The sequence below is a fragment of the Pinus tabuliformis genome, chromosome 7, assembly GCF_031772625.1.
Source record: "Pinus tabuliformis cultivar Carrire ecotype Pingquan chromosome 7, CPIR1, whole genome shotgun sequence".
Classification (NCBI taxonomy): Eukaryota; Viridiplantae; Streptophyta; class Pinopsida; order Pinales; family Pinaceae; genus Pinus; species Pinus tabuliformis.
The window spans coordinates 240,944,784-240,957,397 of record NC_142293.1 but is presented as its reverse complement, the minus strand read 5'-3'; the positions used below and the strand labels follow the sequence as shown (position 1 = coordinate 240,957,397).

Genomic DNA, 12,614 nt, shown 5'->3' with positions numbered 1-12,614 from the left:
CAATTTAAGGAGTATGTCTTAACACTGTTTTTGTTTGGTTAAGAGCTCATCTTCCTTGAACATAGAGAAACAGGAAAGACCCAAGACCTAGAGGCATCTTGCAGCGCCCTTATGAACCGCTAACGGGTTATTCCAGGTGCACGTAGTTTGCCTTGAATAACGGTGACGAGTTAGCATGCATTTCCAGTTAGCAACCAAAAATAACTATCCCCATGTTGGTTTGACCCCTTACGAACCACTAAAATAACTATCCCCACCGCTGGTTTGACCCCCTTACAAACCACTAACGGGTTATTCCTAGTGGACGTAGTTTGCCTTGAATAACGTATTCCAGGTGCACGTAGTTTGCCTTGAATGATGGTGATGACTCAACGTGTATTCCCGGTTAGCAACACAAAATAACTATCCTCATTACTGGTTTGACCCCCTTACGAACCACTAATAAGTTATTCCAGATACACGTAATTTGCCTTGAATAACAGTGATGAGTCACCGTGCGTATTCGCTGTTAATAACAAAAAATAACTATCCTCATTGCTGATTTGACAACCTCACTACTGGTTATTAACAAATAACTATCCTCACTGCTAATTTAACAACCTCACTACTGATTTTTGAAAAAAAAAAAAAAAAATTACAATAAATTTTCCCACTTAAAACAATCCCAAAAAAATCCCAACCTCATCAGTGAGTCAATTAGAAAAAGAAATCCTCAAGATATCTAATAACCATGGAGTGGCACACAGGAAGCCATACAATTTTGTCCGCTGAAGCAAGGGATTTAGAAGGCGTGAGGCTAAAGCCACCCTTAGAAAAAACAAATTTATTAAATTACGAGGAAGGATCCAGTGATTTTAGAGCCTGCCCCGACACGCGATGGCCACGCTCAGTATAGGCCACGTGTCGTTGCCGCGTAGATCCTCCCACGATTATGTCGTGGCCATTATCCAACGCCCTGACATCGTGTTGGCACGTGTCGGCGGAGCGAACTCAGATCGATCCTCGGGCCCACCATTATTAGGATTTCTGAATTACTTTTCTGGCATCACGAATCCCACAGTATAAAATGAGATTATTTGGCCCAGAAGAATCCACGCGGCGTTTTGACAGATTTACAGCTAGATACAGGCTTTCACCCAACATAAATCTAGAAATTGTTTAGGGTGCACCGCGTTCACACTCCAAGTCAAGGTTGACCTTCGGAGGATCCATAAATAGAGAAAGCCGACAGGCAGGAAGAAGAAATTTGGCTTCGAATTTGCAAGTTTTTTTTTGCAGGAAATTGAGAGAGGGTTTGGCGAGTTTCTCGTGAGGGATAAAAATAGTGTTAAAAATAGTGTTTTCGGTTTGTTGGAAGAGGAGAACAAGCGGGCGTTGTCGTCGTTGTTTTTGCTGTTCTTGATGTTGTTTTGGAGAAGCCAAAATGGTTGCAGGAAGAAGTTTGTGTACTGTTGTAGAGGTTGCATACAAATCTCTGGCTTTAGAGAAGGAGACAGGATGCCAGGTGGATGAACACGATTGCCCGTCGCCAATTGCGATTATTCCCGATTGTTTCGGCCCCGAGATAATCTCAGGGTCGTCTCAGACACAGCTGGTAAGGGTTTGTTGATTTCGTGCAGAAATATAAGATTCTAGGGTTTTGGTATTTCCTGAGCTGATGAGCTTTCAAGCGTTTGTGAAGTCGTGGTATGTTTGGAAATTTGATGGTGAATTGGTTTGTTTTTGTTCAGTCCTGGGATTTTGAGGGTTTCTTCGAGGGCATCTGATTAATATGGATGCTGATGCTCGTATGTCTGTAAATTTATGATTGGGTAGCAAAGAGAAGAATTGCGTTTGATTATTTTTTTATTGGACTTCTAGAACAGCTGCGATTTCTGTTATTAGCTATCGAATTCTATTAAATTTATATCAATTCAATTAGAGTGTTTGATTTCGAGCGGTTGAATCTCGGTGCTTATCTATAACTCTGTGGTACGCATGTTCTCGCCAAATTATTTTCTGGAATCCAGACCCCTGTTTTTGCTATGGCTCGGGAGGTCTGTAATGGCCGCTAACAAATTATATCATTTATTGTGAATAGCTGGTACATACTTCCTTCCAATAAGGTATTAAAAGGCCCTGATGGGTGTTTGGGGTAAATACTTCTTTACACCACGGCGTTTTAAGTCGGGGTAAGTATTTTGGTACAGCAAGGTCTTATCTACTGAATTTTAAGTCAACCCTCCATCTCTTTATAAACCCTCCAGCCTTAGCAATTAGCTATCCCCATTCAGTTGATTTTTTCTATTTTGCCCTGGTGAATCTTGGGGCAACTCCATGCTTATTAGACACCCATTTTCTTACCAGATATTTATTAGCCAACAACGTTTGACCAAGTCTTGGGTGGTCTGCCGCGGAGTCTGACAAATCGAATCACTTATTGTGAATAGTTGCTTAATACATTGATCCAGTGAGGAATGAAGGGCCTTGTTGGCCGTTTGAAGAAATACTCCCTTACTCCCAAGACTTTCAAAGGTTGGGATATGGGGTAAATACTTTGTTACAGTAAAGTTTTGCAAGATCTTGTCTGCTATTCTATATTCTAAGTCATCCTTCGATTTCCTTATTAACCCTTATCTTTTAGATATTCCAATTCAATTATTATTATTCTTTTTTGGTTCTAATTTTGGCCTGGTGAAAATCTTAGAGCTTAATCCTCCACGATTATCAGGCAGCCTCGTTGTCACCATTGATTAAGAGGTATGTAGATGCCACCATGGATGAAATAAACATTTAAACGAGGATTTCAAAAGATCAAATCGGCAATAGGGAAAAGTTGGCCAATCTTGTTGTGCCTGTAGTGATAACCAAAATGATGAGAAGTATTTCGACATGATCATTTCACTTATTGGATGGGGATTAATTCGTTTAATTGTAGGTTATTTCATCTATGGTTGCCACTAACAAATTAAATCGATTATTGTGAATAGTTAGTGCAGGAATTTAATCGTTTGTTGTGAATGGTTGCTACACTTAATGGTGGGTCTCGGCTAAATATGAATAATATTGTTTAGAAGGTAAATGTCGCTTTATTAACAAAGTGGGTTCTACCTCTGGCTTAGATTCACTACCTAAGACAAACTGCAGGTGGAGCTCAGGGTTCAATCACAAAGCTATGCTTAATGGGCACCCATGGCCTGGGAGGTCTGTAGCAGGTTCTCATGGCAAGTTAATTAATTTATGGTTAATAGTGTCTGCACGAATTAGCTCAATTGTTGTAAATAATTGCCGCACAAATCAAATCATTGGCTGTAAAGAGGTGTTGCAGTTTATGGTTGGCCTTGGCTCATCTCATGTTTGAAATAAATAATGTTTTTCTGTTCATCTTATTATAAGGTAAATGACCCTTTGGTAATGAAGAGGGTTCTACCTTTGTCCGGGATGGACAAACTGCTTAGGCTCAGAGAGATATCGCAAATTACACAACAATACACCTGTTAACGCATTTTCTTGGGGTGAGTGAACCCGTGTCTCTTTTAAGAAAGCTCCACTTGACTCACGTCCCCTTGATGTTTTAGATGTCAATAATGTTCAAATGCTTCGTCCTTGGTGTTTTGATCATTGAGTGGTTAAGACCCTCATTTATGTCTGCATAGATGTCAATAATGTTCAAATGCTTCGTCCTTGGTGTTTTGATCATTGAGTGGTTAAGACCCTCATTTATGTCTGCACAATGAATTAGTGGTTAATTTATTTAATTTGGTATTTTGTGCAAAATATCTACACCAAAATTACAAGTGCAAGCAGGACACGAGCTTGTTGTCTAAAGGCGAAGCAGGCAAAATTATTAGCTGCATGTATTGATGTATCTTCTTTTGTTGGTCACGTGGCTGGATATCTTGTGAGCGTTAAGATGTGATGAGGTTTTTCAACCCCCAACCCCACCTATAAACAAACATTTTAAGTGCAAGTATGGTAGCCAGATTCTCAAAAATTTGCACCCAAATTATCATTGATCAACTAATCAATCTTAATAATGTTATTGTCAAGTATTTTTTTTCCTGTATTTTTATATTCTATGGATATATTTACTCTTACTGTAATATTACAACTATAGACAAATGCACTTAACTCCTAAATTCTAACAATGCTACGCTTGATAAACTTGGTAGTATTATTGTTAATCATCAGCTTTAGAGATGTTTATTTTTATTTTGCAAGCAGTGTACTTAAATGCGGTGATCTCTACTAGTAATTCCTTTTTGATACTGATATTTGTGGAGGGGAGAGGGTTAAGGATTATGAATTGATTTAAAGATCTTTAACTTTAATGATCTTTTTACTGTAGTTGCTGAACTTGTAAAATTATCTCAGGATCCAGTATTTTATATGTCCTTTTCAAAAGTTGCTTATGTCTTCGCTGATAGTTTGTTCTTTTATTTAGTCTCTAGTTAACTTTTTTGCTTTGGTGGTAAAATAAAGTTAGCTTTCACACCTCGATCAGAGGATCTATTTCTTGTTACTTGGACGCTGAATGTTAAAGGATCATCGTACAGTCTCCTTGAAGTTTCCGTGGAACAAAATGACTTTGTTTAGTATTGCCAGTTATGAGATCTATATCTAGAAATGTTTCTCCCCTTCTGTTCCCAAACAATAGGAGTTAAATTACTCACCAAGGATATTGTAGTGAAAATCAACTTTTGTTATATAAACTTTGTCATGCTCGAGTAATCAGCAAACTTTAAAAAACTGCATTCTGAACCTAATAGTGGCTGCCTTTATTTATTTCAGGATTTGAAGACTGCAAGTTTGATTCCAAAGCCCTCTATTGAGAATGGGAAGGAGCAGTTCATGCCAATCATACGGTCTGGTAGTTTTACAGATATTGGTCGCAGGCGGTCCATGGAAGATGAACACATATGTATTGATGATTTGTCAAAACATCTTGGTACAATGTTTGAGGGACCAAAACCAAGTGCCTTTTATGGGGTAAGTTCTTTCGCTATAGGTTAATCTTAGAACTTAGGTCCAGATTTTCTTTAAAATTTGGAATTATAGTAAAATATTTGTGGTGGTTAGCAATTATGGAAGTTCATTTTAAAATTCTTCAGCACTCGGGAATGGTTGTAGTCTGATTTTTATTATGTACTGAAACACATCAAACTGTAGAAAGTAGCAGTAAGTAAGTAGATAGATCTGAAACTCTTATTACTCTTAAACAGGAAATGCACGGAAAGCTTTAAACCCAACCCTTCATCCATTGCTTCTTACTCTGAAGAATGAAGGAATATTTATATAACCGATAGCCATGCCTTCTTATATAATGCAAAAAGGATCTCCGTAGGATTACAAAGTTAACCCAGATCCAAATCTGGTACGATCCAAAAACAGGCCTAACCTAAGACTATACCTCCTGCTTTGCTGTGCCTATGCCTGTAACTATGCCTTTCTGCTGAACTGTTCTCTGAGCCCAGGTCTTGAGAACTCGTTCCAAGGTGCAAAACCTAACAGTTCAAGCATCTGAGAATAACCCTGACCATCTCTATAATATAAATGTGCCATGCGTGGGGGTATTTTTTAATTTTGTTTGAAAGGTTTCTGGAGATTATCATTGCAGCACAGCTGATATCAGATATGAATACAAAGTAGATTCTTTTTAACATATAATAGGTACGAGAGTAGCATCTGGGAGTAGAAATCGAATAATTCCATTTATTTTGGTTCAAACCCTTATTTTAAGTAGGTTGCACTTGGAAAGGTTTCCGGGTTATTATTTTTTGTTGACCTTTTTAGTCTGCTTTTGTGGTCCGAAGAACTACTAATTTGGAAAAAATGGAAATAATCAGATAGTCTGGGATAGTCTGGATAGAGTCATTCACGGAATACTAGAAAAAACTTACCTTGAGGCAGTATCGAGTCACATTGACTTGGTTGTTCTATACCAGATGGCACAACAAATTTCAAGTGTACGAGGAACTTCTTCAATCTGTCCGTCCATTTGTTGATAATAGGCATAATTAAATTCAATTTATGCACATTTGCCACAAATGATCAAGAACTATTGATGGGTCAAATAAACTAACAATAAATTTAGAAATAAGGTCATCCTTTCATGTTTCTTTTACCTTTTAATAACTTGTGGGAGACCCAAGCAAATTTTTTGAGATGGGTCTTTTTGGAATTTCGTGATAAAGTAAACATTTTTCTAGTTCACTCCATGCCGAAGAGTTAAAAAAAAAAAAAAAAAAACTTCACTATCTTTGCAACGAGAGAAGCAAGGATATATACAAGTCAAGGGAGATGTTCATGTGTGTGCATGTGCCGCAAATAAGATAAAACTAAAAACAGTTCAATATAAATCGAGAAAAGACTATACTAAACTCAGTCAAAATTTAGAATTAGATTTCATGCGCCTTTCTTGACCACAAGTGTAGATTTCATGCACCTTCCTTGAATAGACAAGTTTAGTTAACTGTTCTAAAACTGAACAGCTCAATACAAATAGAAAAAGCAAACTGCAGAAAATAGATTGCTGGAAATAGAGCAGAAATCGATTCTATAATATTTATCTCTCCTTCATAACCAATGCATCCCCACTCCTGTTCGAACTGTTGTAAATTGTAACTGAAATGCCGAGACCTGGTTCACACCTGCCTGTACATGTACAAACTACATCTTGCTCTGCTGTGCCTATACCTGCAACTATACCTTTCTGCTGAAATGCTCTCTGTGCCCAGGTCTTGAGAATTCGTCCCAAGGTGCAAAATCTAACAGTTGATAAGATTACCCTGATCATCTCTGTAATATGTATGTGTCATCGCTGAGGTATTTGCTACTTTTGTTTGAAAGGTAATCTGGAGAGGATCATTTCATCACCGTTGGGTTGGTATGAGACAAAGCATGTTCTTCTATCTATCTATCTATATATATATATATGTGAGGTACGAGAATAGCTTCTCTGGAGTAGAAATCCAATATTCTCATTTATTTTGGTTCAAACCCTTTGTAATTGGGATGCACTTGGAAGGGCTCCTGGATTATTATTTTCTTTCGACCTTTTAGTCTGCTTTTGTGGTACGAAGAACTTCATTTGGGAAAAAGAGAAATAATCAGATATTTTGGATAGAGTCATAAATATGCACAGAATACCAAGACATACTTAGCTTGATGGTGGTATCAAGTCGCATTGACCTGGTTGGTTCTATACCAGACAAACGAACAAGTTTCCAGTGTACAATTAACTACTTTAATCTGTCCATCCATTTGTTGATAATAGGCATAATTAAATTGAAATTGTGCACATTTGCCGAAGAGATCAATAGTTATTGATGGCTCAAAGAAACTAAAAATAAATTTAGGAATAAGATTATCCTTTCACTTGACATTTGCCTTTTGATATCTAAGAGGAGACCCAAGCAAATATTTGAGGGGTCTTTTTGGAATTTCGGGATACAGTAGAGACTGAATGAATATCCATGTTTGTATTAAAACAAATCTAAGCACGTTTGTATTAAAACAAATTTCGGAGCTATAGCATATCCGATGCTCTGCCCAAAAATCAAAATTGTCTTTTGATATCATGGTATATCCTAGTCATTTCTAGGTTGTAGTATAGTATTGGTATTTAGAGTTAGTTTTTCAAGAATAAATTATGCTTGCTAACCCTGGTGTTTTGTTTCATATAGGTATTTGATGGACACGGGGGTGCCGAGGCAGCCATCTTTATTCGAAACAACCTTCTGAAATATGTCACTGAAGACGCTGATTTCCCTAGGATTCAGAAAAAAGATGCTGATTTTCAAAGTGCAGCGGAGAAGGTTTTAAGGAATGCATTTCTTGTAGCTGATCTTGCATTGGCTGATGACTCTGATGTTGATAATTCCTGTGGCACAACAGTCTTGACGGCACTAATTGTGGGAAGGTTAGTATTTTGTTTGCAGTTTGCCTTTGGAATCCTATGGCTTTGCATTTAATCATCTGTCAGTGTTTAAATCCAATTCTTATCTTTGTTCGCTTGTGCAGGTCTCTCGTGGTGGCTAATGCTGGGGACTGTCGGGCAGTGTTGTGTAGGAGGGGGAAAGCAGTGGAAATGTCTAGAGACCATAAACCTGATTGTCTCAGTGAAAGATTGCGGATTGAATCTTTGGGAGGCTTTGTGGACGATGGATATGTAAATGGTTATTTATCAGTTGCTAGAGCATTAGGTGACTGGGATATGAAATTGCCAAAAGGCTCTTCTAGTCCTCTCAGTGCAGAGCCTGAATTTCGATTGGCTGATCTTACAGAAGAAGATGAATTTTTGATAATTGGTTGTGATGGCATTTGGGATGTTATGTCAAGCGATTGCGCAGTCAGCATTGCACGGAGAGAGCTTATGCGGCACAATGACCCGCAGCAGTGTTCCGAGGAGCTTGTTTTAGAGGCCTTGCGGCGCAAGACACTTGACAATCTGACGGTTGTGGTAGTCTGCTTTTCAGCCGAACCTCCACCTTGCATCGAGCGCCCTAGGCTCAGATTGTGTAATATATCTGCAGAAGGCATTCGTAACCTGAGGAATTTACTAGACAAGGTATGAAGGTGGCAGCTATGGACAAACTGGACTGCTCTCAGCGGTGAACATGTCTATGTGCAGTTCACTCGGGACACTGAAATTCCTGTTACATATGATATAATAGACGAATGGGTCCTTGATCTTCTGGAAGTGCAATGGTAATAAGACATCCAAAAATGTAATGCATCTCTCATCCAGCACGATTCAGTATTACTGGTCATTTTCAAACCATGGCTGGAATCAATTCTAAATTGGGGCAATTATATTTAAAATGGAGGGGACCCATATCACATAATGTTTGCTGCACTGGCCTGCTTTTTAATGCCTTGCTACAGGCATGAACAGTTGGACACTATGACTTTCATGAAGACTGTGTAGATCTCGAAAACCGAGAGCGTCCAGATTCCTCAAATGCTCTGACAGATACTTTACTGGTTTGGGGGTATTTTTGATCCATGGAAATAGTTTTGCTGTCGTTGGAACTTGTCTGATACTTATCCTCAGTTTTACACAGGGATAACAAACATGGAAAATGTAATTTCATTGACAGGGAGTTCTTTACCTCCTAAACTTTTATTACCACTCGATTTATTACAATTGTTTGTAACAATTAATATTATCTACTGTGATATGTATTTTTTGTTATGCAGTGCAATAAAGGGCAAAAATGTTTTAGCATTGTAATACAGAATTTTAGATTAATACTTGTCTCTTTAAATATAGTGGTTGTCAAATGTTCAGAAACCAAAAAGCTTCGGAAAATGCATTTTCGATCGTGTGTTAAATAACTCCGTTTCAAGGTTTTAGTTTGTTTTATATTTTCATCTAGGAGGAAGTATATCTCTTTTCTTGAATGGAATCTAGAGATTGCATCTCAAATCTTTTAGAGATGCTTTGTTACACTACTATGTTCTGATAGACTTATTCTCCGTGTTTTCTCCCAATTGCCCTGTAAAAGGGTGTAAACAAACTCTACTTTATGCAGCTGTTCAACAATCTAGAGACAGTCGATACAGTTATATTATCGTTTTTTGAGTTTTTGCAAGTTATTTTCCTAGACATTTCCTTGAATTAATAGTCGATTTGGTAGTTGATCGAAATTTTAGCCTCTTAGGTAAGGTTGATTGAGTTCTTTCTTTCTTTCTTTGTTTTATTCTGGACGACATTCATTCTTTTGAACAATTGAGTAAAAACATGGAGGCAGAGAGGTTGCTTTTCAAACCATTTTGCATTTTGAAACGAATAAGAGGTAGGTAGGGTAGGAAGCTGGTGGGTTACATTTTAAAACGAATAAGAGGTAGGTAGGGTAGGAAGATCGGTAGCGGCCCACGCCCTACTATGGGGTCTCCCATGGCCACAGCCTGCCAACGTGAGCCTGCAAATTCAGCACCGGCGTTGAGTTGTGACATTGTCTATGCTCTTTCAAAAAAGTGCAATATGGAACACGCGTATGTTTGCGTTTTCTCATTGCATGTCATGAGGGGATTATTTGTTTCACCTCTTCCCTGTAGTTTGGAGGGAGTAGTGGAGCGTGCATCTTGGAGTGGGTGTGTTTACCATTATCCAACATTTTTGGTTGAGTGTAGTTTAAACATGGTTGAGTTATCTGTCTCACCTCTTCCCGTGGTTTGGAGGGCGTAATAGAGCATGCAGCTTGGTGTGGGTGTGTTATCATTATCCACTATTTTTGGTTGTGTAGTTTAATCATGGTTGAGTCATTTGTCTCATCTCTTCCCGTAGTTTGAAGTAAGTAATAGAATGGAGTGCGTGTGTTATTGGTTGTGTAGTTTAAACATGGTTGAGTTATTTGTCTCACCTCTTCCTGTAGTTTGGAGGAAGTAATGGAGCATGCATCTTAGAGTTGGTGTGTTACCATTATCCACCATTTTGGTTTAGTATAGTTTTAAGGCAAGTCTTAACAACACGTCACATCACTAGGGCAATGATTACCTAGTGATTGACTATGCTCATATACATGCATGTATGCTACTCTCAAAAGATCCAGCGACGACCATGAGCTTTCCGGGAAGCAACATACGGTGATGATTGATGTAACTGCAAGTCTGCCTGGTACAATTCGACGGCTCCACTGCAGCTCTATTAATGGCATCCAATTATTCAAGGGTACCTTTATTCGAGCTCCTAACATGCTGCTTTAAGGAAAATCTTAAATGCACCACCAACTTAACTACAATGGTCGCTTGTCCGCATATTGTTCCCCTGCGTGGTGGAGAAAGAGAATTCCCGAATTGTTCAACAGCTTGGTGGAGAAGGAGAATTCGTTCGAGATCAAGAAAGTGGACATCAGACTTTTCGATTTCATTCTTGTGCCTCGAGGTCACTCTGAAAACCTTTCTCTTCATTTAACCGGAGGTTGTTGCTCCAAATTCACAGGTAAGTTTCTGCCGAAATATGATTCAGTTCGCTCACAATTTTCTTCATTTGAGCAGTTAAATACCATTATAGAACCTTCATATCCATTTATATTGAATAGATAGGCCCAACAACTTGTATGTCTTTGTATCGATTACAATGAATCTAATTGCTCCTATGGAGCCCAATAATGCCACCATTGAATACAAAACAATAATGGCAATATTCAGAAGCAATAGGAGGTAGAAGAACAACTTATTCTTAGGCTTTCTTCCAACCTTCAAGAAAGCCATTGCTGGCAATACAAAATCTAGAGGAGTAAATCCAATTGCCCCACAAAGTGCAACAAAATCTAGAGTAAATCCAATTGCCCCACAAAGTGCAACAAAATCTCCAAAAAAGAGGTAGAAGAACAACTTATTCTTAGGCTTTCTTCCAACCTTCAAGAAAGCCATTGCTGGCAATACAAAATCTAGAGGAGTAAATCCAATTGCCCCACAAAGTGCAACAAAATCTCCAAAAAATGGAATAGCAGCAGCAATAAAAGTAATCAACGCCATGTATATTAATGTCAAAAGGAAGCGTGCCATGTAGTGGTTTAGAGCAAATGTTCCTTTACGTTTTGGTATCAAATTTTCCTCAAAATAGGCATATGTCGGCCTGCAATATATCTGTGAGGTAGTTTCAGTCAAATACATATTAGGCTTTTAATTAAATAATAACTATATTGGAATTGATTCTTGTGCATTACATCATTACATGTAAACACATATATCTAGCTATTTACCTGATAACAGCCTGAAATCTGAATCACAGCAAATACGTTTGCCATTACAATTGTCCATGCCGGGGTTGTCAAGGAGCTCAGAATATATGATTGAACCACCGAACCAAATGCCCAATAGCCCACGAATGCAGTATCCAGTAGCTTAAAATGATAACAGTGTATGCTGCTGAAACACCTTTGTACATATTTGTCTTTGCAGGATCTCTGAGAGTTGACTGCAGGACACAGAGGTTGATATTAAATTTTATTTCTTCGATTTGGAATAAAGGAAACTTCTTAGAACAGCGATACATTGACTGTGGAATGTGAGCTCATAAAGCAAATCTAAGCCACGGAACTAAATGGTTAAAATGGACATAGATTGTGACCTTTAAGCGAGAATCAGAGGGCCTTAAATCCTAATTTTATGTATTATGGAAATGTGTAAAGACCGGTCCATAATAAAATTGTTATCATAATATAAGAATAATTTAACTAATATTCATCTTCAAAAAAGGCAGGCTCAGATTCTGAGCCATCAGCTTGACAGTGTCTTTATCATGGTTTCTGTTATCTTATTTCCAGTTTTCTTTGTGGCAGGCCATTTTGGTCAGCATGGTAGTTATAGGCTGGTGTTGTGTCTTTTAGTTCTCACTTGTCACTCTCCTCCTTAAAGAGAGTCTATTTTTGGATATGGTCCGGTGAGAGACCGGCTTGCTTTTTGTACTTCTTGATCTAAACTCCAGTTTTTTGAAATTAAGAAAATTCACCACATAAAAAATAATAGTTATATATATATATATTCATCTTCAAAAATGAAACCAAAGATAACAGTTTATTGGTACCTGTATTTCAGGTAACATTGCATCACCAAAAGAAAAAGCTATTGTCCCCAAAGCATTGAATGCTTTAAATATCTTGACAGCTGAAGTCCCATGCAGCTGA

At 38.1% G+C, this 12,614-nt stretch overlaps 1 protein-coding gene and 1 pseudogene across 4 annotated transcripts; one reads left to right on the top strand and one right to left on the bottom strand.

Moving 5' to 3' along the window:
* Positions 1 to 1,274: 1,274 nt before the first annotated feature.
* On the top strand, positions 1,275 to 8,950 carry LOC149246757 (putative protein phosphatase 2C 27). Of its 3 annotated transcripts, none has more exons than XM_089458016.1 (6): positions 1,457 to 1,594; positions 3,102 to 3,183; positions 3,376 to 3,494; positions 4,771 to 4,968; positions 7,665 to 7,900; positions 8,002 to 8,950. In XM_089458016.1, the coding sequence occupies exons 4-6, from the start codon at positions 4,831 to 4,833 to the stop codon at positions 8,552 to 8,554; spliced, it is 927 nt and encodes a 308-aa protein (XP_089314142.1). In that variant the 5' UTR covers positions 1,457 to 1,594; positions 3,102 to 3,183; positions 3,376 to 3,494; positions 4,771 to 4,830; the 3' UTR covers positions 8,555 to 8,950. The 3 variants fall into 3 exon arrangements, with proteins under 3 accessions (XP_089314140.1, XP_089314142.1, XP_089314141.1); XM_089458015.1 differs by having other exon boundaries at positions 3,102 to 3,203; XM_089458014.1 differs by lacking the exons at positions 3,102 to 3,183; positions 3,376 to 3,494 and having other exon boundaries at positions 1,275 to 1,594.
* Positions 8,951 to 9,327: 377 nt separating this feature from the next.
* On the bottom strand, positions 9,328 to 12,305 carry LOC149246756 (GABA transporter 1-like; annotated as a pseudogene). Its single transcript, XR_016266553.1, has 2 exons — positions 11,691 to 12,305; positions 9,328 to 11,574 (listed from the first exon to the last, which is right to left on the bottom strand). The product of XR_016266553.1 is annotated as a GABA transporter 1-like (transcript).
* Positions 12,306 to 12,614: the final 309 nt, after the last annotated feature.